At 41.8% G+C, this 26467-nt stretch overlaps 1 protein-coding gene across 1 annotated transcript in view; it reads left to right on the top strand.

Annotated features, from left to right (window-relative positions):
• The window catches only part of WSB2 (WD repeat and SOCS box containing 2), a 67777-nt gene that overhangs the window by 19689 nt on the left and 21621 nt on the right, over positions 1 to 26467 (top strand). Inside the window, exons 3-6 of the mRNA XM_073625638.1 lie at positions 6134 to 6305; positions 13755 to 14008; positions 14194 to 14325; positions 15981 to 16081. Of these exons, the coding sequence (XP_073481739.1) occupies positions 6134 to 6305; positions 13755 to 14008; positions 14194 to 14325; positions 15981 to 16081 (659 nt within the window). The remainder of the gene's footprint in view (positions 1 to 6133; positions 6306 to 13754; positions 14009 to 14193; positions 14326 to 15980; positions 16082 to 26467) is intronic.

A 26467-nucleotide genomic window follows, 5' to 3' on the forward strand; every position in this document is an offset into this window, starting at 1 on the left:
TAATTGCAAATGCTTCCACCCTTGTCGAGCATATTTCAGCAATATCCTAATGTGGTCATTTAAACTTCTTTGTATGGTTTCTGCAGAAATCCAAAAGCCCAGCAGATGTCACAGTCATATGTTCATGTGTCTGTGCTAAACCAGTCCCTATGCAAGCAAGATTACTTTTCTATTTACAAATGGATTCCTAACCCAAGAAGATGTATCTTAAGCCGGCCATAGATGGTGCGATTTTATGTCCGGCAACCACAGATTGGGAGGGGTCGGGGGTAAGGGGGCTGTCCTTGTCGGGAGAGTATATAGTGATTATTGCTAGGGGCTATAGCTGCTGGTAATAATTGCATGAAAAAAAAATATGACAGGCTGGTTGTACCGAAGTTGATCGATTTTTAACTTGGGTACAATCAGCCTGCCCATACATGGTTCGAATTCCGGCTCTGGTCCCTGCTGAACTGCCCGGAATTCGAACTGTCTACGGCCGGCTTTACTATTATGGTGTCTGTCTTTTTAGACAGAGTGGGAAAGGTTTGAACCTTTACTTTTTGTCTGTCACCTAGTCATTAACCAAAGTGAAGTCTACAAAATTGGGACCCACATAGTAAGAAAAACCAGATAGATTATTATCACTTACCAAGTCTATTTGAATGTTGCTTTTATTGTTGTCTTTATGCCCATTGGGGAGTCTTTCTCTCACTTCCTATTGTTGTCTTTATGCCCATTGGGGAGTCTTTCTCTCACTTCCTATTGTTGTCTTTATGCCCATTGGGGAGTCTTTCTCTCACTTCCTATTGTTGTCTTTATGCCCATTGGGGAGTCTTTCCCTCACTTCCTATCTATAAGCCCTGGTTCACCCTGGTGCGGCTTTGAAATTGTACTACTTAAGCTTCAGAACAAATTGGTCATTGGAGGAGAGCACACTGAGATCCCAGCATAGCTAGAGAATTGACCATGGTGTGCTTAGTGTGGTCAGTTTTTAATCAGAAAGCAGAGGGACTGGCAGGAACACCAGGGATTTCACACTTATAAAGCAATACAAAGAGAACAGGATACTTTCTCAGTACATGGTACAGCAGGCTCATATCAGGAATATGAAATGTTGGGGTAACAAACACTTTAAGCTGGCTATGAACTAGTTGAATTTTGTGCAAAAAGTCTTATTTAAGAACATTCCTTTGATATTCTAATTGTTAGTGGGGTCAAAATAATGTTCATTTTCGAATATAGTGATAATAAAATTCAAAGGAACAGGATGGGAAATGTTTTCTCAATCAAACAAATTTCTAATGGTGAATGTGGTTTTCCTTCAGGAAATTACATTTGTTTCAAGATTGAATGTTGTAAGCAAATTTAACTTTAAAGTGTTTTTGATGTTTGTTCAGTCATCGAATGCAAAAATAATTTTTGTAGGAATATTTGAATATGTGAACATTTGTTCAAAAATCTACTTGTGTATAGCCAGCTTAAATATTAAACTGTGTGTCAAATGTGTTTAACCACTTGCTGATGGCTGACCATCATATGACGTCCTGGGCTTTGTGGGGGATATCTGAATGATGCCTGAAGCTACAGGCATCATTCAGATATTGAGCTGGCAATTCCCTACACCATAAGAACGAACATAGCGGCTGGTCAGCTGCTTGATCGTTCTTACGGGCGGTGAGAGGGCACGTTGTCGTCGTCCCTCCGGTGCCTCTACCGACTCATCGCTGCGATCGGTGAGTCGGAGAACGGATCTGCCGTCCCCGGATTTTTACCATAGAGATTTCCGGCAGACCAGATGGTCGCCAGAGTCTCTATGATCGTAGGAGGCCGGGCGCGATGTTATAACGTCACGCCTGGCCTCTGCACTCAAACAAACGGCACCGCCTCGGCTGGGAAGCCGAGATTGTTGTGTTTTTTTTATTTTTTTTTATTTCAGGCTTCCCAGCCTAGAGGTGAGATGTTGGGTATTATTGACCCCACATCTCACTGTAGAGGACCGATCATGCCATATTCCTATTACAAGAGATGTTTACATTCCTTGTAATAGGAATAAAAGTGATCAAATGTAATTTTTTTTTAAAGTGTCAAACTAAAAAATGTAAAGTAAAATTAACAATTAAAAAAAAAAAAAAAAGTTTAAAGTGCCCCTGCTTGCGAACGCATACGCAAGTCCTGCCCACATATGAAAACGGTGTTCAAACCACACATGTGAGATGTCACCGCAAACGACAGGGTGAGAGCAATAATTTTAGCCCTAGACCTCCTCTGTAACTCAAAATATGTAACCAGTAAAAAATTTTAAAGCGTCATCTTTCACATTATGCAAAAAATTGGGCTAACTTTAATGTTTCTTTCCAAAAAAAAAAAAATGCGTTTAAAAAATTGCTGCGCAAATACCGTGCATGAAAAAAGTTGCAACGACTGCCATTGTATTCTCCTGGGTCTCTGCCAAAAAAACATATATAATGTTTGGGGGCCTTATGTAATTTTCTAGCAAAAAAATGATAATTTTTACATATAGGAGAGAAATGTCAGAATTGGCCTGGGTAGAAAGTGGTTGAGAGGTGAAAAATTAAATGTGCATACTAATAGTCATTCTACTGAAGGATAGAGCTGCATGATTAATCATTAAAAATATCGCAATCTCGATTCAACCCCCCTTACGATCTTAGTCCAGCATTTCCATTCATGTAACAAGTGCAGAGCAGTTCTGCTCACAGCTGTCAAAAAAAAAAAATAAACGGCTGAAAGAGAGAGATAAAGAGAAACCTTGTATCAGTCTGCTATTTTACAGGCGTTTTTTTGGGCATTTTTGCAGAGTTTTTGTACAGGCGTTTTCAAGGTTAAAAGGTCACCAATGTAAAAGCAGTAAAACGCCTGTAATCTGCCAAAAGCTCCTGTACTTTTTTGAGCGGCAGCCGTTTTTTTTCAGCCAACAGAATGCTCAGATGTGAACAGGGGCAATTTAAATGAATGGGGTTTGTTTTGTTGGGTGTTTTTAGAGCTGAGGCTTACAGCAGAAAAACGCCCAAAAATGCCTAGGTGTGAACAGAGCCAAAGAGGTGAACTTCGGTCTGAAATTATATCAGTTTAACCACTTAAAGACAAATGCCCTGTACACACGGTCGGATTTTCCGACGGAAAATAGGATAGGACCTTGTTGACGGAAATTCCGACCGTGTGTAGGCTCCATCACACATTTTCCATCGGATTTTTCGACACACAAAGTTTGAGTGCTTACTATAAAATTTTCTGACAACAAAATCCGTTGTTGGAATTTCCGATCGTGTGTGCACAAATCCGACGCACAAAGTGCCACGCATGCTCAGAATAAATAAAGAGATGAAAGCTATTGGCTACTGTCCTGTTTATAGTCCTGACGTACGTGTTTTACGTCACCGCGTTCAGAATGATCGAATTTTCCGACAACTTTGTGTGACCGTGTGTATGCAAGACAAGTTTGAGCCAACATCCGTCGGAAAAAATCCTAGGATTTTGTTGTCGGAATGTCGGATCAATGTCCGACCGTGTGTACGGGGCATTAGCCTTTTCCTGACACTTGAGACCCTAGAGCAGTGATAGCGACCCTTGGCACCCCAGATGTTTTGGAACTACATTTCCCATGATGCTCAACTACATTGCAGAGTGCATGAGCATTATGGGAAATGTAGTTCCAAAACATCTGGGGTGCAAAGGTTCGCCATCACTGCTCTAGATAATAAAATGGCGCTCGTGGCAATATTTTATGTCGCACTATATTTGCTCAGCGGCCTTTCAAACGCTTTTTTCTTGGAAAAAAAAATACACGTCAATGAATTAAAAAAAAAAAAAAAGAACAAAACAGTAAAGTTGGCCCAATTTTTTTTTGTATAATGTGAAAGATATTACGCTGAGAATCGTGATCTTTTTATTAAGCAAAAAAGATTGTTATTCTCATTTTATCTAGAATCGTGCAACTCTACTGGATGTTATAGAAGTGTGTAAGCTTGTATGGACGGGGCTTTCTGCATTACTGGGACCTATTCATTAAAGCTGAATAAAAGTGGCCTTGTTGCTCATAGTGATCTAATTGGAATTCCTTTTTTTTATTCCTTGAGATGAAAAATGAAACCTGATTATTTTCTGGCCACGACTCTACTTTTGTTCACATATTCTTTTCTCCAGTTTAATAACTCAGTTCGGATGTATTGCATTATTGCTGTCTTTATTTTACTGTACACCTGTATGCACTTATCACTGGAAACCTCTTGTTAAGTCAATCTACCAATCAACTTTTGCACAACTGCCCTGTTGTATTTTCCCCACTTGTTCAGCGCTGCCAGTTATATTATATTCTGATGGCAGGGAAGTCTCCCCGCTGTCACAATACAATAGCTCCGTGCGGAGGATTCCCCCATGCACATCAAGTGTGTGGATGGTTGAATCGAGTCATATTTTTTTTTTTTTCAGTCAATGACTCCTCTATGGGCTTCCTTACTCACCCTTGTTTATATCACTTTGTACATCACCATGAGAGGTGATGGTGAAATATATATCATTATTCATATTAATGCGATCTATACCTTCCATATCATGTGAGTGGTTCTATTAGGCTCTTTGCTAACTCTATCTAGTAGAAGTTATGTGCGCAATGGTCTTGTCCCACTTTTGTATTTCATATGGTAAAAAGCATATGAACGAGAGAAGCGGAGATTAAATGATTCAAGCCGGTGGATGTAAGCCTATCCTCTGCTGATGAATCCAGACTCAGTAAGCCTTGTTTAACACACATAAGAGGTATCAGCATCACTTTTCTTCTAACCTGCAAAGGAATCACCTCTTCAAGTTAGGTGTATGGAAATTCACACAATTGTAATTCTTTTATAATTGTTACCAACTACATATCTATTTAATATATTTTTTATAATTTTTCATCATATATTTTTTCATCAACTTTTTTTTTTCACATATTTTGTTTGTTTATTATTTCACAAAATCAATGGTGAACTAACTTTTGGATATATATCCTGGGAGGTCTCTAATTAGACTTTCACAGTAGACTTTTCAACACATTGTATTTATATTATGCTAATCACTGTTCAAGTTTTTGTATAGTTTGTAACAAAGTATCCACGTGTTGAAAGTGACTTGTTAGCACATTGAATTAGTAGGATATCCTATAGATATTACGAGCGCATCACTTTATCTATTTAATTATATACAAGTGGGGTGTCACTGAATGATTGCAGCTGCAGTCTCTGGATATTTGAAGTCTTTTATTATATATCAGTTTATTTATTTATTTTACACTACTTTGTACACAATTTTACAGTTTTATATATTCACTTTAGCGCTTGAGTACCTTAATACTTTTATACCACAGATAGGGACATCTCCAAGTCAGTGAATTCATGAGACATAAGAAAAAGCTTAATTTCAGTTTGTTAAATTATTGTTCATTTTCTTCTCTTAAGCACTTACATTAAAAAAAACAAAACATTAAATATATTGTTTTTAGGTACATTTGTAGTAATTGAAGGTGATTCTAAAGTGTCAACAATTTACATATTGCTGCAGAGTATGTAATAGCTTTACACACATACAGCATAACCAAGAAAGCGCCATGGGCTCTCTTTTCGTGATTGGCATAACAGAAAGGGATTGTCATTACAGGAAGTAATTTTTCTGTGCAGGGCGGCACTAAGGCCACATTAACACTAGCGAATTGGCCTAACATCGCTTACATGGGAGAACCCGCAGTAGGGGTCCTGCTGACCACTGTGCAGCAATCACCTGCAAGTGACCTGCATAGACTGTCTGCGTCCAGGGCCGATCAGTCGCAGGTGATTGCTGAATAGCGATTACACAGAAGTGGCAGCAATTACCTGTGGGAGTCAGCACCCCCATTTTCTTGCATTGGGGCTGCCTCCCACAGGGTATCGAAAGGACCCATGCTGAGGTTCTCCCATGTAAGCGCTGTTGGGCCAATCTGTAAGGGTGAATGTAGCTTAAAAATCCAACACTTTACTACCAAGGGCGCTGTCAACAAGATTTAGTAACAAGACACTTGTGAAACCTGTTAGGATTATAGGTTTCAATTTATCAGATTGTAGCCCAATTCTTATTTAATTGCTTCTTTATATGCCGCATTTAGCAATTTTTGTCTTCCCAGATGCCCCTGTCCTACTAGCAGAGCTACGTCCTGGTAGAGAGCAGCTGTATGATTGGAAGTCTAGCTGTGAGACGTGGAGTGTTGCCTTCTCTCCTGATGGCTTCTGGTTTGCATGGTCTCAAGGACATGGCATCATTAAACTCATCCCCTGGCCACTGGAAGAGGAACCGATGTAAGAGAGTTTACTTTTTTTTTTTTTTAATGCTAGTATCAAAATGAAAGTACACTAGCATATATACAAACAGACTTTTCAAAAACATTTTTCTTGTCCGTTAAGGGACCTAGGAATTCCTAAATAGGTTTTACTGCTGCGTACAGGAGTTTGGTACACCCGTAAAAAAAAAAAAACTTAAGCAAGCCCCCCTATAACCCCATCTCAAATCATCATAATTCAAAAATCCTAGGAAGTTAGCATTGCTCTGCTCTTTCTCCTGCCATTCAGCTTAGAGGAAGCACCGTTTCACTACCACAGTGCATCCGGAAACTATTCACAGCGCTCACTTTTTGTTATGTTACAGCCTTATTCCAAAATGGATTAAATTCATTATTTTCCTCAATTCTACAAACAATACCCCATAATGACAACATGAAAGAAGTTTGAAATCTTTGCAAATTTATTAAAAATAAAAAAAACGAAAAAAATCACATGTTCATAAGTATTCACAGCCTACTTTGTTGAAGCACCTTTGGCACCAACTACAGCCTCAAGTCAGTTTCTCCCATACTTCTTTGAAGGACCTCTCAAGCTCCATCAGGTTGGATGGGGAGTGTCAGTGCACAGACATTTTCAGATCTCTCCAGAGATGTTAAATCGGGTTCTGAGCTTTGGCTGGGCCACTCAAGGACATTCACAGAGTTGTCCCGTAGCCACTCTTTTGTTATCTTGGCTGTGTGCTTAGGGTCGTTGTCCTATTGGAAGATGAACCTTTGCCCCAGTCTGTAGTCCAGAGCGCTCTGGAGCAGGTTTTCATCAAGGATGTTTCTGAACATTGCTGTATTCATCTTTCCCTCAATCCTGACTAGTCTCCCAGTTCCTGCCACTGAAAAACATCCCCACGGCATGATGCTGCCACCACCATGCTTCACTGTAGGGATGATATTGGCCAGGGGATGGTTTCCTCCAGACATGACGCTTGCCATTCAGGCCAAAGAGTCTTCTCTTTGTTCTCTTTGTTGTTATCAGACCAGAGAATTTTTGTTTCTCATGGTCTGAGAATCCTTCAGGTTTTTGGCAAACTCCAGCCGGGCTGTCATGTGCCTTTTACCGAGGAGTGGCTTCCACCATACAGGCCTGATTGGTGGAGTGCTGCAGAGATGGTTGTTCTTCTTAAAGGTTCTCCCCTCTCCACAGAGAAACGCTGTAGCTCTGTCAGAGTGACCATCAGGTTCTTGATCACCTCCCTGACAAAAGGCTCTTCTCCCCCGATTGCTTAGTTTGGTCGGGCGGGCCGCCCAACTGGCCTGTCCTGGTGGTTCCAAATGTCTTCCATTTACGGATGATGGAGGCCACTCTGCTCATTGGGACCTTCATTGCTGCAGACATTTTTCTGTACCGTTCCCCAGATCTGTGCCGTGATACAATCCTGTCTCGGTCTACAGACAATTCCTTGGACTTCGTGGCTTGGTTTGTGCTCTGACATGCACTGTTAACTGTGGGACTTTATATAGACAGGAGTGTGCCTTTCCAAATCATGCCCAATTAACTGAATTTACCACAGGTGGACTCTAATCAAGTTGTATAAACTTCTCAAGGATGATCAGTGGAAACAGGATGCACCTGAGCTCAATTTTGAGTGTCATGGCAAAGACTGTGAATATTTATGTACATAGGATTTATTTTTTATGTTTAATAAATTTGCAAAGATTTTAAACAAACTTCTTTCATGTTGTCATTATGGGGTATTGTTTGTAGAATTTTGAGGAAAATAATGTATTTAATCAATTTTGGAATAAGGCTGTAACATAACAAAATATGGACAAAGTGAAGCGCTGTGAATACTTCCGGATGCACTGTATGACTGCCTCTGAAGCACTGCATGGATCACTCAGTCTTGTTCCACTGCTCATCTACAGTGACTTGGTCATCTCCTGCCATCTGTGACTGTCATTGGCACCAGCTGTATAAGTTTGCGAGTATGCAAGGCTTTGTTATCCTACTTTAGGTCAGTTGTTTTCCACTATGTGGTGCAACATGCCTTTTCGAAGATACACAGACAACAACTGACTGCAACAGGTGACCTCAGTCCACACTCCTCCACTGCTTATAGGGGAAATTTCTTGGTATACCAACATGGAACGGGTGACTGTGATCCAGACCTTGGAATCCCTATTACTATAGGGTCATGCTCACTGAAGTCATCTTCAGCTCTGTTGGAGGAGGCCAAGACTTCCTCTGTATCCACAAGGTCCCTAATGTTCACTTCTGACTTTTGGTCGTTTAGCGCACGATTATTGAAGCAACCTGCTCACAGACAGTTCTAAGTGCGCTCTGGTGCCATCCCCAGCAGGACCTAACTTTTCTGGGCTTTCATCTCTAGTGTGCCTGAGGCACCCATTACCATATCTAATTCAGAGTTCTTACAGTCTACTCCTGGAGCAGTTATTGGCTCAGATTTACAAGGAGTTGTTTTCTTACCTGTTTGATGCAGTACATACTACCATGCATTTAGAAATGGAATGCGGTTCTATGCCTAGTGTCTTTTAGTGCTCATACTGCTTTGAAGGTCTTACCAGTACTTAATCCATTTCTCTACAGGGCCTCCACCTGACATTGTGATGGCGCCTTTTCTATTTGAAATAGAATTTAGTGTTAGGGAAATTTGTGTTGAGTGGTCTTTGCCTACTGTAGATGCTCCAGTGGTCAACCTGAACATACAAACAATCGATTTGGGTTGATGGTGTTCTCACCACCACCATCAGGATTTCACTGACAGACTTCCTACTTAGGTCTGTCTGACATTGAATTTACATTGAAATTACCTCTGCTCAGTCTTCTGCATGAAGTGCACATTTACTTTTGCAAGTGAGGGACTGTTTCTTTATCCTGCTGGGCCCCTTGGTAGTTGACCGCCTTGTAGCTTGGATGCTCTTTAGTCTTCACTCTAGTCCCTCAAGTCCGGCGCCTTCTTCAGCTGCACTTCCTCACCTGTCTGGTATTGCTGCATCCCACTGCGCATCTTCCCAAACCGATTTAAGTTCCTTGCACCCTGGGACCTCTACTTCCTACTTTGATAGGCACCTATCCTTAGGGATGGTATCCCTAAGGACTGTATGCCACTCAAATTTACTCTTCTCCCAACAGTTGAGTCCTGTTTCCTAACCTCTCCCCAACCCTATTCCTCTTCTGAGAACTCTTTGACTTGCAAAATCAACAGGGATCCAGTCGCTTAGGCTCCCTTCCCCAACAAGGACCTGACTTTTCTGTGTCCTCTAACAGTTATAGACCCTGTTCATAGCACTGGCCCTTATGCCCACCCTAGTGCTTTTCCCTGGCATCCCAATTGTGGAACACTCAGAAGACCTCTCCTGAAGAGCAGTTTCCTGGATTCTTACAGTTCGTTCAATATCAATCCCAATTGTGGAACACTCAGAAGACCTCTCCTGAAGAGCACAGTTTCCTGGATTCTTACAGTTCGTGCAATACCTATCTTCTGCAAACTTTGTCTAGATACAATTTGCCAACTATTTAGTACTAGTAATCTTGGGGCGCCTTTGAGCTGAGCTGTTTGACCCATGTCTTTGCTTGGAAAGCTCCCTGTGCACCTTTGACTCTTTTCTTATGTGTTGCAGACTTTTCTCCTTTCAGCTTTCAGGGCCTTCTGATGTAGTCTCTCAGCCCCTTTTGGCCTCTCTTAGTAAGCTAGGGAGTTTTAAATCTGGGCAAGGCACCAAGCTTGTCTCTTCTGACTAAGAAGTCTCAGACACTATTCACTGGTATCCGATCAGGTCTCTTCTCACCATCCAGGCAACTCTCTCCTAACAGATACAGTATCTCAAAAAAGTGAGTACACCCCTCACATTTTTGTAAATGTTTTATTATATCTTTTCATGTGACAACACTGAAGAAATTACACTTTGCTACAATGTAAAGTAGTGAGTGTATAGCTTGTATAACAGTGTAAATTTGCTGTCCCCTCAAATTAACTCAACACACAGCCATTAATGTCTAAACCGCTGGCAACAAAAGTGAGTACACCCCTAAGTGAAAATGTCCAAATAGGGCCCAAAGTGTCAATATTTTGTGTGGCCACCACTATTTTCCAGCACTGCCTTAACCCTCTTGGGCATGGAGTTCACCAGAGCTTCACAGGTTGCCAAAGGAATCCTCTTTCACTTCTTCATGATGACATCACAGAGCTGATGGATGTTAAAGACCTTGCGCTCCTCCACCTTCCGTTTTGAGGATGCCCCACAGATGCTCAATAGGGTTTAGGTCTGGAGGCATGCTTGGCCAGTCCATCACCTTTTACCCTCAACTTCTTTAACAAAGTGTAATTTCTTCAGTGTTGTCACATGAAAAGATATATAATAAAATATTTACAAAAATGTGAGGGGGTGTACTCACTTTTGTGTGACACTGTATATCATCTTGCCTGCCCCTTGAGCCTGGTTCTCTGGAACAAAGAGTTCCAGAGTCCTCAGCGGAATCCCGTTGGTCTTCTGACCTAACCTCCACTGGATATCATCTGAGCACTGCAAGACCTCCCTTCTTCAGAAACATTTGGTAACACCACATGTAACAGACTGGGTGACCTAATCCTTACGCTGGACAGTGTTGAATGTGTCATTCTTGATCGCACTCTCTTTCCCATATTCAAGATATTACCTTCTGGATCTTACACCTGATGGCCCCCCCATTAAAGAGTGAGGGCTTAGAACGTGTGTATCTCTGCTTTTCACCAAATAAGGAAGTGTTCATCGATGAAAAGTCCTGTCCTCCTCTGGATGGTCAGCAGGCAGGACATACTAACTCTGCTGCAGATTTTCCCTAAGGGTGGTAGGATAAAGTCGGGAGGCCTTTGGGGTACCTTATTACTATAGAAGATTGTTATCCCTTGACGAAATTTTTCTAAACTGGTCTTTTCTATGGACATGCTACATCTGTCCAGATTTCCTTTCCCTGAAATCAAGGGTTGGGAATATAAGGTTTAGACTGTTCCTAAAGGTAATCACATTTTTTTTTCTTTTTCTTTTTTTATTTACCGTATAAGTCGATCCGAGTATAAATCGAGGCCCCTAATTTACCACAAAAAACTGGGAAAAACTTATTGACCCGAGTATAAGACAAGGGTGAGAAATGCAGAGGGTCAACAATGCCCATCTGCAGCTGCATGCCTCCCTGTGTCCTGTGCAGCCTACCTGTATCGTGTGCATGTGTCCTGTACATGTGTATGTGTCCTGTGCATGTGTCCTGTACATGTGTATGTGTCCTGTACATGTGTATGTGTCCGTGTCCTGTACATGTGTCCTGTACATGTGTCCTGTACATGTGTATGTGTCCCTGTGTCCTGTACATGTGGCCTGTACATGTGTGTATGTGTCCCTGTGTCCTGTACATGTGTCCTGTACATGTGTCCTGTACATGTACATGTGTATGTGTCCCTGTGTCCTGTACATGTGTATGTGTCCCTGTGTCCTGTACATGTGTCCTGTACATGTGTATGTGTCCCTGTGTCCTGTACATGTGTCCTGTACATGTGTATGTGTCCCTGTGTCCTGTACATGTGTATGTGTCCTGTGCATGTGTCCTGTGTCCTGAGCAGCCTCCCTGTGGCGATCTCCGATCAGCGTGTGATAATACACTTCGGCGGCCATTCCACTGTTCAAAAGCCGCACCTCCTCCTCGTCTGTGATAGGCTGACCGCTGTTCTGTCTATCACGGACATTCTCTCATTCTCATACCACGGACGAGGATGAGAGAATGTCCGTGATAGGCTGTACACGGACAGCTGTTCAGCCTATCACAGACGAGCAGGAGGCGCGGCTTTTGAAAGCTGGAATAGCCTCCGAACGAATTATCACACGCCGGCCGCCGTCTGCCTGCATGACACGCTGATCATGCAGACAAACGGCGGTGACTCGAGTCTAAGTCGAGGGGGGCACTTGAAAAATTCGTCTTATACTCGAGTATATACGGTAGTATGTTTTTTTTTTTTTGTTTTTTTTTTTTTCTTAGGGATCTGTTTTTTCTCTGGGACTTGGTCTAGTAAAGATTTTCGAGGAAACTCAATAAATTCCTAATGACATGTTGCTATGGCCCTTTAAAATGGCCTGCACCAGATTCAGTTATCTCTGCTGCTTGTTTCTGTCGTTTTGACAAAGAGGCAAGACCTCAAAACATGTCACCTTGGAGACCCTGTATGCTCACTGGCACTATGGATTCAGGTAATATGACCGCCTGAGGACTTCCTGTTAGCAGTGATGCACTTTCAGTCTGACAGAGCACGTCTAGCGTCCCCGCTAGCATGGATGCTGCAAATTCCTGCACTCGTACCGTCCAGGGACCACAGATCTTACCACATTATAACCACTGGTCGGGTAGTTTGTGAAAGTGCACCCCAGACAAGGGTTCCACCTTGGTTTAGATATGCATTTCATCCACTGCACACTGCAGAAACCAGCGTAAGCCGCATTTATGAATGGTGCTTTTATGTGGATACCATTTACTCACCATGGACTTTGTTTTTAACCCATTATTGAACCAATAAAGTGTCCATTGGATTTTATATGAGATTGGCATCTGGGCAGATTAATTCAATACCATCATAAGAGTGTTTATTGCCTGGGCATGCAGTTAAGCGTTATGTATGGCATTGGAATGAGTCAATTATTGGCACTCAAGGAAAGCCAATAAATTTATAAATACATCAGCACCATCATCTAGGTTTATTAGTACACCATATATACTCTCTGTGTTACTTTTTGACTTTTACCCCCAAGTGGATTTCTATAGCAGCAGGACTATTGGGACTATTTCATTCACTACTGGCCAGTAAGGTTTAAACGCTCCTTGGTATATTGTTTTTATTTATCCAATGTTCTAAAGTGTGTCTTTCTTTTCTTTCTTGTTGACCACGTTATTTTTTTGGTCTAATTTTTCTTCATTTGGGTGTGTTTTTCCACCAATGTTTTAGTGCATGGTTAATTGGTCCTCCACTTCATTGATTGTGGCCCATAGCTCTTTCAGTTAGCTGTTTCCCCTTATTATCTTTCCTGGTCTGGAGCACCAGATTGATCTTGTAGCCTTGATTTGGGCCCAGATTCCTTCAGATACTCTTCTGTAGCATGATCTCCACATTTCTTGGATTTTTCAGTGGCTGTTGCCCACTCCTTAGACAGGTCCCGCTTTTTGTGTTGTTGGCTTTTGTACTTCTGGCTCACAAAACTGAAGCATGACCAATGAACGTGGGGTTACACAGGGGCTGGCTTAATTTTGTTTGCGAGTGTCCCAAACTCCTGTAGGAGGCAGTATAATCTGAGAATTTTTATGTCTTTCAATGGATTGTAAGAAAAAGATTTTATGTTTAGTACAAAAATCTTGTTTTCACCTTCTGATCGAAATACTTGTATAGGAGCAGTGCCATTTTCATTTCAGTTACTGGGAAAACTTTTATTTTGCCAGACGAGCACCATCCTACAGGACAAAAAGTCAATGCTACAAGAGTGCAGAGGTCACAGGAAAATGTAATCTAAAAGAGAAAATTTTGGACTGTGGTCAGATTGTCTGGAGCTTAGCATTTGGCTCCTCCTCTTCACCAGCAGGATGGAAGTTGTGGCCACGTTCCAGGCAACAAGCATCTGGATCTCTTAGGTCTTGGCAGCTTCTAGCAACAGGACTTAGTGATGGTCACGTCAAAATATGGGAAGTGCATACAGGTAAATTGCATGAACTAAACTGCTTTTTTTTTCTGCATACTCTGTTACTTATCAGTGATTGTTTTTCTATATTGTAGCAGCATTTACAATTGTGTTGCACTGTTCATAAACAGTATTTGTCAGGATTTGTGCTTTGCCTTTCCTTTCGGAAGGAAAGGAACTAATTACCTCTATTACTTCCACAGGTCGTATGCTCTTCAATTTATCTGGACACCAAGATGTGGTAAGAGACTTGAGCTTTGCTACAAATGGCAGCCTGACCCTTGTCACTGCATCCCGAGATAAGACTTTGCGTATCTGGGACTTAAAAAAAGATGGTATGATTTTTAAATTTACAAGGACTTTTTATCTGCTAGAATAAACAGAGAATAAAAGATAAAGCACTGGGACAGTATTTTTTTTTTTTAATACCCTGAAAAACCTAGATGTTTTCTAAATAAGCTAGTTAATCTGCTAGATCCCATGTCGGATTTAAACGGGTTAGTGTTTCTTGGTTCTTATGTTTTATTCATTCTTTCAAAAAATGATTTCTTCTTTTCCAGTGGATCAGTAATTACCACAGATGTTCCCATTGAAGAAAAATGAAAGTGGTTGTAAACTATATACGGTATATATATATATATTATATATATATATATATATATATATATATATATTATGCCCAGTGAAGTGACTGGCCTCAGGTGATGCAGAGATGAAACAAATCCCCCTACATAAGTTGTATCTGCAGCCATCTATCTTCTACAGTTTTTTTTGTTAAAACACAGGACTTACACAGAATCTGTCAGCCTCTATCGGCAGCACAAAGGGGGGGGGGGGGGGTGTCTTGTCCCACTGCCGGTATACAGCACTGTCTACAGTATCTAGCTGCGGCTACATACAGGTTGTGCAGCTCTGATAGCTGCTGCATCACTGAATGAAGTAAATAGTTTGTTTGGACCCGCTTGGTCCAGATGAACTATTTAAACTTCACTAAAAACTGGAGATCAGGTTTGGGTGTACCTGTGGCAACGTTTGATGTACCAAAGTCAATGTTGTAACAGATAACTGACCTCATGTATCAGTTATGTCCAGTTATATATACTCATGCTAGTATAATTACTTGAAGTGTATTTTTATTTGTATAGTTGCTTAATCAAACATTTTCCCTGGTAAAAGCATTCACATAGAAGAGTGTGCAACAAGATTGCTGTCATTCTGTCTGGTTATATGCAGTGCTCACAAGTTCAGGTTGAAGTCACACAGTCATTGTTTGCAGTCCGGGGTGTGTGAATTTCTGAAATAGTTCAGCATCCGTAGCTATGCTTTCAGGAAAGTACACACCCAGTTGTCATGTAGAACTGGAAATGCAACTAGTTAAAACAGCACATATACAGATACACGTAACAAGATAGTTTGCATTGAATTTTAATAATGAATGGGCATTTACTCAACTATGTCATCAACTGCTAAAGTTAATTAGGCACATTCACAATGTATACTGTAAACCACGCTGTTTTTGTCACTACATTGATTTTATATAGAAGTCTCAGAAAATTACTGTCACACTTAAGCTGGCCATAGCCCTCAGGTTGCAGGAAAGAAAATCGCTAGATTCCTCCATCAACACAGTCAATGTAGATGCAACCATTCACTAACTCATGCAGCATAAGTAATACTTAGACTAGAGTTCTACTTTTACAGGTCTCAAAAGCTGCTGTACATTCTACCCCAGTATGTAGACTGAGAACTTGCAAAATTTGCAGCGTTATTTTATTTTATTTTTTTTTGGTCTGTAAAAACACACACCTCTATGACTAGGCCCAAATGGAAGCAACCATTCACTGACTCATGCAGCCTAGTAATAGCAGAAAAGACAAACTCAGTCACTTTCATTGGGTGTCTGGGCAGGCACAGGATTTCTATATGTAGAGGTAAGACATGTTCAAGCTGGTTTTTAGTAAGGACTAATTGTCTGATTCTGTATTTTTAGGTAAATTGATCCAGGTGCTATCTGGACACATCCAGTGGGTCTACTGTTGTTCCATCTCGCCAGACTGCAGTATGCTGTGTTCTGCTGCTGGGGAGAGCTCGGTGAGATACCCCATACTTTATCCCCTTTGTTAATGCAATCAGTACACACAGCTACCCCTATCAGCCTATCAGTCAAATATTTCTGAACTGTTAAAATTTAACAACAAATAATTGCAGAGTCACATCTAGTGTTTTGCTGAGTTTTAAAAAGATTATGAAAAGGCTTAGAAGACCCATGGCATCTGCTAGGAAGGATCTGTTTGTTAGAAGATGACTTTATACCCTGGCATGCACTGACTTTTTCAGTTGGTTACAAAATCACCTTTAGGTCTCATGCACCCAGGGCGCTTTTGCCATCTCTCCTAGATGCCTTTCTTCCTGGCAGCAGTGCCTGTGTAGACTTATGAAACATGTTTAACAACTTAAGGAGCGGGCCTATTTTTCAGACTTGTTGTTTACAAGTTAAAATCATTTTTTTTTTTTTTTTTGCTAGAAATTACTTAGAAAAAATATATATATAATGTTTGGGGGTTCCAATATCCTAGAGAATAATATGGCAGTCGCTGCAATACTTTCTGTCACACGGTATTTGTGCAGCTGTCCTACAAGCTCACTTTTTTTGGGAAAAATACACTTTTTGGAATTAAAAAATAAGGCAACAGTAAAGTTAGCCCTTTTTTTAAATAAATATTGTGAAAGATGATGTTACGCTGAGTAAATTGATACCCAACATGTCATGCTTCAAAATTGCGCCTGCTCGTGGAATGGCGACAAACTTTTATCCTTAAAAATCTCCATAAGCGACGTTTAAAAAATTCTACAGGTTGCATGTTTTGAGTTACAAAGGTGAGGGCTAGAATTGTTGCTCTCGCTCTAACGTATGCCGTGATACCTCACGTGTGGTTTGAACAGTTTTCTTATGCGGATGCTACTCAAGTATGCATTCGTTTCTGCATGCGAGCTTGGTGGGATGGGGCGCATTGACTTTTTATTTATTTATTTTAATCTTATTTTCTTATTTACTTTTTCTTTTTACACTGTTCTTTTTTTAAAAAAAATAAAAATTGTGTCACTTTTATTCCTGTAACAAGGGATGTAAACATCCCTTATTAAAAAAAAAAAAAAAAAGCATGAGAGGACCTCTTAAATATGAGATCTTTGGTCACCTCAGATCTCATATTACACTAAAATGCGATAAATAAAAACAAAATGTCATTTGAAAAAAAAAAAATGTCCCTTTTAAGCGCTATGGGCGGAAGTGACGTTTTGACGTCGCTTCCGCCCTGCAATTGTTTGGAGTCGGGTGGGGGCCATCTTCCCCTTACTTAGCTCCATACCACAGAGGGGACAGGATCCGTTTGCCGCTGCCGGCGGCGGAGGGAGAGGGGGGCCCCTCTCCCGCCACTGATAAAAAGTGATCTCGTGGCGAATTCGCCACTGAGACCACTTTTATCTGAAAGCGGACCGCCTGCTGAAGAAGTGGATACCGGGGTTATGGCAGCTAGCTGTTGCCATAACAACGATATTCCACTTCAAAGTGCCGCCTTATAATGACGGCGGGCGGTCTAAGTGATTTAATGCTTGTAAATGTGTGTGACATGTTTAGATTTGTCAGTCGCTTGGGCGCTAATTTATTTCATTGGTCAGAATAATAATTTATTCTGGCCATTGAAATGAGTTATTATTATTATACAGGATTTATATAGCGCCAACAGTTTTTCGTAGCGCTTTACAACATGGGGGCAGACAGCACAGTTACAATACAGATCAATACAGGAGGAATCAGAGGGCCCTGCTCATTAGAGCTTATTAACGCCCAAGCTCTAAACGAGCCTAGCGATGCATCAACACGTGTTTGCACGCATCAAGCATTTTTTCTGCCAAAACACCACTGCTCCTGGACACACTGGCAGTGTTTTTTTTTTGTATTGCTTTAAAGTGTATCTAAAGCTAAAACCTTTTCCTTTTTAGTTTTGGGTGTAAGGGGCTAGAAGCCCTATCAAGAACTGATCTGTTGGATGAAAAGAACTTAGGTGTGCAAAACTGCCAATATAATAAGTCCCCTTTTCCTGAGAAATTATACTGTATTTTAAAAAAAAAATTGTATTAGTATATTGCACAAAAAATATTTATTAAAAAAAAACCCACCTTTTGTAAGGTGGATAAATTTGTGCTTGGATGATAAGTGGATATTACAATTGAAAATAAAAAGAATTACACAGTAGCACTCCCAATGTGACCTACAAACTCATTATACAAAAAAAGTGTGTGTGTGTGCGCGAATAAGATAGAGATAGTTTAGATAGATAGATATCTCAGCCCTCAAAAATTCTGCTCGTATTCTGCGAGTGAGGAGCAGGGGCGGACCTGGCTGATCGCTTCTGGCAGAAGGGTGCGGCCATCAGAGTGGCCCAGAGTGGGGTTTCCTGCCCCACGGGCCGCTCTAATGTCCTGTAAAAAAGCCTGCACCTCTTCTGGCAGAAGCAATCAGCCAGGAAACAGTCAGAAGGATCGTGCATCCGGAGGACACAGAGTGGAGATCTCCCGCTGAGACACAGCTTGTATATGAATAGCCGGTCGATGTCAAAGTCCCGCCCCTGGACCGCTATTGGACCAGTATGCTGTCTATTAAATTCCAGGAGGTGGGACTTCATTTGACAGCGTGGCTATTCATATACAGGCCACGTCTCAGTGGGATATCCCACTCTGTGTCATCTGGCCACCCAATCCTCACGATTCTTCCCTGGTGCATTGCTGGGCACAGATGACTGATGAAGCTGCACTTTTGGGCAAAGATAGGCTGCACATATGGGCAATGTTGAGGCTACATGATACGCTTCACTGGTGGGAAATGGTATGCTGCACTGATGGGCACTGATATGCTTTATGTTAATATTGTTAAAGCCCCTTAGGATATCCATACAATATGATGTATGTATGGTCCATCAAGGTTTAACAGAACCACACAACCTGCAGTGCCTTTATGGAGGATCACAGAGAATATAGCTAGTAACAAAGATAAGAACATAAACAGGGAGCAGGAATGTGTAAGTAATGTAACCATTTTCATGAGTAAAACAAAAAACAATATCCACTCGCATCATCAAGATACTCACATACAGTATGTATCCACAGGCATAAGATATCTCCACAGCCCAAGGATTTACAGTGCCTTGAAAAAGTATTCACACCCCTTGAAATTTTCCACATTTTGTCATGTTACAAACAAAAACATAAATGTATTTAATTGGAATTTTATGTGATAGAGTAGACCAACACAAAGTGGCACGTAATTGTGTAATGGAAGGAAAATGATAAATGGCTTTCAATTTTTTTTTACAAATAATTATGTGAAAAGTGTGGCGTGCATTTGTAATCAGCCCCCCTGAGTCAATACTTTGTAGAACCCCCTTTCACTGCAATTACAGCTACTAGTCTTTTTGGATATGTCTCTACCAGCTTTGCACATCTAGAGAGTGAAATTTTTGCCCATTCTTCTTTGCAAAATAGCTCAAGCTCTGTCAGATTGGATAGAGAGCATCTGTGAACAGCAATTTTCAAGTCTTGCCACAGATTCTCAATTGGATTTAGGGCTAGACTTTGACTGTGTAATTCTAACACATGACTATGCTTTGATCTAAAGCATTCCATTGTAGCTCTGACTGTATGTGTAAGGTCATTGTGCTGCTGGAAGGTGAACCTCCGCTCAAGTCTTTTGCAGACCCTAAAAGGTTTTCTTCTAAGATTGTCCTGTATTTGGCTCCATCCACTCTGGCCAGGTACCCTGTCCCTGCTGAAGAAAAGCATTCCCACCACATGATGCTGCCACCACCATGTTTCACGGTGTGGATGGTGTGTTCAGGGTAATGTGCAGTGTTAGTTTTCTGCCACACATAGCGTTTTGATTTTAGGACAAAAAGTTCAATTTTGGTCTCATCTGACCAGAGCACCTTCTTCCACATGTTTGCTGTGTCCCCAACATGGCTTCTTGCAAACTGCAAACCGGACTTCTTATGGCTTTCTTTCAATAACAGCTTTCTTCTTGCCACTCTTCCATAGAGGCCATATTTGTGGAGTGCACGACTAATAGTTGTCCTGTGGACAGATTCTCCCACCTGATATGTGGATTTCTGCAGCTCCTCCAGAGTTACCATGGCTGCTTCTGTGATGAATGCTCTCCTTGACTGGCCTGTCAGTTTAGGTGGATGGCCATGTCTAGGTAGGTTTACAGTTGTGCCATACTCTTTCCATTTTTGGATGATGGATTGAACAGTGCTCCGTGAGATGTTCAAAGCTTGGGATTTTTTTTTATGACCTAACTTTGCTTAAAACTTCTGCACAACTTTATCCCTGACCTGTCTGTTGTGTTCATTGGCCTTCAAGATGCTGTTTGTTCACTAAGGTTCAAACCTCTGAGATTTATACTGAAATTAAACCACACACAGGTGGACTCTATTTACTAATCAGGTGATTTCTGAAGGAAATTGATTCCACTAGATTTTAGTTAGGGGTATCGCAGCAAAGGGGGCTGCATACAAATGCACGCCACACTTTTCAGATATTTATTTGTAAAAAATATTGAAAACCATTTATTTTCCTTCCACTTCAATTATGTGCCACTTTGTGTTGGTCTATCACATAAAATTTCAATAAAATAGATTTATATTTTTGGTTGTAACATGACAAAATGTGCAAAATGTCAAGGGGTATGAATACTTTTTCAAGGCACTGTAGGCAGAAAAGCAGTCCCCAGGGTTTGTGATGCTTAACCACTTAAGGATCAAGCCTCTTTTTTACACTTGTTTACAAGTTTAAAATATTTTTTTTTTGCTAAAAAAATTACTTAGAACCCCCAAACATTATATATATATATTTTTTAACACCCTAGAGAATAAAATGGTGGTCGTTGCAATACTTTCTGTCACACCGTATTTGCGCAGCTGTCTTACAAGTGCACTTTTTTTGGAAAAATAACACTTTTTTGAATTAAAAAAAAGACAACAGTAAAGTTAGCCCAATTATTTTTTTATTATATTGTGAAAGATAATGTTACGCTGAGTAAATTGATACCCAACATGTCACGCTTCAAAATTGAGCCCACTCGTGGAATGGCGACAACTTTTATCCTTAAAAATCTCCATAGTCAACGTTTAAAAAATTCTACAGGTTGCATGTTTTGAGTTACAGAGGAGGTCTAGGGCTAGAATTTTTGCTCTCGCTCTAACGATTGCGGTGATACCTCACATATGTGGTTTGAACACAGTTTTCATATGCGGACGCTACTCGCGTATGCATTCTTTTCTGTACGCGAGCTCAGCATGTGTTGAAATTTTTTACCAGTTTTGAGTTACAGAGGAGATCTAAGGCTAGCATTATTGCTCTCGCTCTAACGAGCACAGTTTTCATATGCAGGTGCTACTCACGTATGCGCTCGCGTCTGCACGGGAGCTCGTCGGGACGGGGGGCTTTAAAAAACATATATATTTATATTATTTTTCTTACTTATTTTACTTTAAATTTTTTATTTGGGGTCACTTTTATTCCTATTACAAGGAACTTGTCCTGTAGACAACGCTCAGATGCTCAGGGATCCTGTAGATAAGAGGATGGAATCCCTATTGAAGGATGTTTTCTCCTTAGCAGGATCAGTGGCCCAACCTGCAGTAGCAGCGATTGGAGTCTGTCAATACTTAAGAGACCATGTTAAGCAGGTCATCAAAGTATTACCTGAACAGCAGGCCCAGGGGTTTGCTAACCTTCCAGCGGCCTTATGCTTTGTGGTTGACGCCATTAGAGATTCTATCGTGCAAACCTCCCATCTTTCACTGGGGTTGGTGCATATATGTAGAATCCTATGGATGAAAAATTGGTCAGCCGAAGCACCATGTAAGAAGCTACTGGCTGGGTTTCCATTTCGTGGTGCAAGGTTGTTTGGAGAGGACTTGGATAACTATATCAAGAGAATCTCTTGTGGGAAAAGCACTCTCTTACCTGTCAAGAAGAAGAGTAAGCGTCCCTCTTTCAAACGGACTCTTTCCCCAGCGCCGGGGGCTTCAGCCTCCAGGCAGTCTCGACGGCCGCCTCCATCGGGGTCCAGAGACAAGAGTCAACCCCAGGGACAAAAGAAGTCCTGGGGAAAGAAGCCTACTAGGCAAAACACTAAGACCTCTGCATGAGGGGGCGCCCCCGCTCACTCGAGTGGGGGGAAGACTGCGACAGTTCTCAGAGCTCTGGCACGAGGACTTCCAGGACAGATGGGTAGTCTCCACGGTAACCTTAGGGTACAAGCTGGAGTTTCAGGAATTCCCTTCTCCTCGGTTCCTCAGATCAAATGTTCCCAGAGACCCAGAGAAGAAGCAGTCGCTCCTTCTAGTGTTAGAGCGACTTTTGTCGCAGGAGGTCATTATGATAGTTCCCGCAAAGGACCAGGGATTGGGCTTCTATTCGAACCTTTTTACGGTCCAAAAGCCAAATGGGGATGTCAGGCCCATTTTGGACTTAAGGGATCTGAACCGATTCCTAAGGATTCAATCCTTCCGCATGGAATCAATTCGAACAGTAGTTCCCACCCTGCAGGGAGGAGAATTTCTGGCATCAATAGACATCAGAGATGCATATCTGCATGTGCCCATTTTTCCTGCTCATCAGAAGTTTCTGCGCTTCGAGGTAGGAGGGCGCCATTTCCAGTTTGTGGCTCTGCCTTTCGGGATAGCCACTGCACCTCGAGTGTTCACAAAGATCTTGGCTCCTCCTCTGGCCAGATTAAGGGCTCAGGGTATAGCTGTCATAGCATACCTAGACGACCTACTCTTGATAGACCGGTCGGTAGCCTCTTTGAATGGAAACTTGAGGACCACGGTCAGGTATCTAGAACACCTGGGTTGGATCCTCAACTTAGAAAAGTCAGAAAACCAGTAAGAAGACTGGAGTATTTAGGTCTGATTATAGATACAAGCCAGGAGAAAATATTTCTACCCCAGGCAAAGATCACTGCTTTGAGAGAGCTGATTCTGACAGTAAGGACCAAGAAGGGTCCCTCAGTCCGCCTTTGTATGAGGCTACTAGGGAAGATGGTGTCTTCATTCGAAGCAGTTCCCTATGCTCAGTTTCACTCAAGAATGCTGCAACACAGTATTCTGTCGACCTGGAACAAGAAGGTTCAGGCATTAGACTTTCCGATGCACCTGTCGCATGCGGTGCGTCAGAGCCTCAATTGGTGGCTCATACCCGAAAACCTGCAGAAGGGGAAATCCTTTCTACCTGTTACCTGGACGGTGGTAACAACAGATGCCAGTCTGTCAGGTTGGGGAGCAGTTCTGGAACAGGCTGCGGTCCAAGGGGTATGGTCCAAGACAGAGAGGACCTTACCCATCAACATTCTGGAGATCCGGGCGATACATCTAGCTCTAAAGGCCTGGACTATCAGGCTACAGGGTTGTCCGGTCAGGATCCAGTCCGACAATGCCACAGCAGTGGCTTATGTCAATCATCAGGGAGGCACCTGGAGCCGAGCTGCTCAAAAAGAGGTGAACCAGATCTTAGTCTGGGCAGAGATGCATGTGCCATGCATATCGGCAATTTTCATCCCAGGAATAGAGAATTGGCAGGCGGACTATCTAAGTCGCCAGCAGTTACTTCCAGGGGAATGGTCTCTGCATCCCGACGTCTTTTGGGCCATATGCCAAAGATGGCGGGTTCCAGATGTAGATCTCTTTTGCATCCCGATTCAACAAAAAGATAGACAGATTTGTGGCAAGGACAAAAGATCCTCTTGCATGCGGGACGGATGCGTTGGTGATTCCGTGGCATCGGTTCTCACTGATTTACGCATTCCCACCTATTCTGCTACTACCACGACTCCTTCGCAGGATCAGGCAGGAAAGGAAGTCGGTACTTCTGGTGGCCCCCACTTGGCCCAGAAGGACTTGGTATGCAGAAATAGTAAGGATGACGGTAGGTTCCCCGTGGACACTACCGGAACGCCCAGACCTGTTATCTCAAGGTCCAGTGTTCCATCCTGCCTTACAAACGCTAAATTTGACGGTTTGGCTATTGAGACCCACGTTCTGAAGAGTCGTGGGCTCTCAGGTCCTGTCATATCTACCTTGATTAATGCAAGGAAGCCAGCTTCCAGGATGATTTATCATAGAGTCTGGAAGGCTTATATAACCTGGTGTGAATCCAGAGGTTGGCATCCCAGGAAATATGTCATAGGTAGAATCCTTGATTTTCTACAGATGGGATTAGAGATGAAGCTGGCCTTGAGTACCATCAAGGGCCAGGTCTCTGCTTTATCAGTATTATTTCAGCGGCCACTTGCTTCGCATTCTTTGGTCCGAAACTTTATGCAGGGGGTGATGCGTCTTAATCCTCCGGTTAAAGCGCCCCTAAACCCCTGGGACTTGAATTTGGTCCTGGCTGTGTTACAGAAACGGCCTTTTGAACCAATAAGTCAGATTCCTTTGGTCTTGCTGACAAGGAAATTAATTTTTCTGGTGGCCATCTCTTCTGCTAGAAGAGTATCAGAATTAGCAGCTCTTTCCTGTAAGGAGCCTTATTTGATTATACACAAGGATAGAGTGGTACTACGCCCTCATCCTAGTTTTTTACCGAAGGTGGTTTCTGATTTTCATTTAAACCAAGACATTGTTCTACCTTCCTTTTTTCCAGATCCCTGTTCTCCGGAAGAGAGATCTCTACATTCGTTGGATGTAGTAAGAGCAGTTAAGGCCTATCTAGGGGCAACTACTCAGATCCGCAAGACGGATGTTTTGTTTGTGCTGCCAGAGGGTCCCAATAGAGGAAATGGATTCGACAGTTGATCATTCAAGCTTATGGTTTGAAACAGAAGATTCCTCCGTTTCAGATCAGGGCACATTCCACAAGGGCTATTGGTGCTTCTTGGGCAGTGCATCACCGGGCCTCTATGGCTCAAATCTGCAGGGCCGCAACCTGGTCTTCAGTTCATACATTCACCAGATTCTATCAGGTGGATGTGAGAAGGCATGAGGATATCGCCTTTGGGCGTAGTGTGCTGCAGGCAGCGGTACAGGGTCCTCAGGTCTGATTGCACCCTACTTGGTCGTGGTTCCCCCCCCTCAGGTAGCATTGCTCTGGGACATCCCATCAGTAATTACTGTGGCTCTGTGTCCCGTGATGTTCGAGAAAGAAAATAGGATTTTTTAAAACAGCTTACCTGTAAAATCCTTTTCTTTCAAAGGACATCACGGGACACAGAGGTCCCGCCCCTCTTCTAATACACTATATTGCTTGGCTACAAAACTGAGGTATCCCTGCAAGGGGGATGGATTATATAGGGGGTTGAACTTCCTGATAGGGTGTGCCAGTGTCCAATCACCAGTGATACCTATATAACCCATCAGTAATTACTGTGGCTCTGTGTCCCGTGATGTCCTTCGAAAGAAAAGGATTTTACAGGTAAGCTGTTTTTAAAAATTCTATTTTTTCCTCTGAGAACACCTGAGATCTGAGTAGGAGGTGAGGGATGCCTGTGATCTCCTGAGATACCTGTGTGATTACAGAGCAGCTGAGTTTTAAAAGTGAAACCAAAGTTAAATAGACCATTTAATTACATGAACGTAATAAGCACTGACTCTTTTTTAAACACATATTTTGACTCTTTAGCGCACATTTTGGCACAGGTTATTTTAACACGCATTTCGGTATGGTTTGTAATGCACATTTTGGCGCTTTTTTTTTTTAGCATGTTGTTTGACACTTTGTTAACGTGCATTTTGATTTGCTTTTTATGTGTATTTTGGCAAACGGCACATTTGCTAGCCACTTTTGGGGTGCCATTAACAATTAACGGCACCGCAAGCCTATCATGCATTTTGCATGTTTTTCCAGGAATGCACACAAAAACGCAGGTAAAAAAATGAGCCAAAATACATGTTAAAAAAAGCACCAAAATGCAATTTGCTAAAATGCGTTTTAAAAATAAAAGCCAAAATGTGTATTGGGAAAAAAAAAGCAGCAAAAAATGCATCAAAAACTGTACCAAAATGCGCACCAAAAAGGCCCAAAAAGCCAAACTGAAATTTTTTGGACATGGAGCATTGTGCATTTTTTCAGTGCGCATTTTGGCACATTGGTAGTGTATTTGTCAAATGACAAAATGCATGTCTGCTAACTGCATTTGGGGTGCCATTAACATTGAATGGCACTCGAAAGCGCATTGCGTATTGTGACACAATTTTACAGCAATTTGGAATTGTGGCAAGAATTGCGCAATTCTGCCAACAATTTTGCATTGCTCAGATGTGAATGGGTCATAAAATAAAATACATTATAATTATACTGTATGTGTGTATGTGTAATATATTATATATAAAACAGTATCTCACAAAAGTGAGTACACCCCTCAAATTTTTGTAAATATTTTATCATAACGTTTCATGGGACAACACTGAAGAAATTATACTT

This window comes from Aquarana catesbeiana, linkage group LG01 (genome assembly GCF_042186555.1).
Source record: "Aquarana catesbeiana isolate 2022-GZ linkage group LG01, ASM4218655v1, whole genome shotgun sequence".
NCBI lineage: Eukaryota > Metazoa > Chordata > Amphibia > Anura > Ranidae > Aquarana > Aquarana catesbeiana.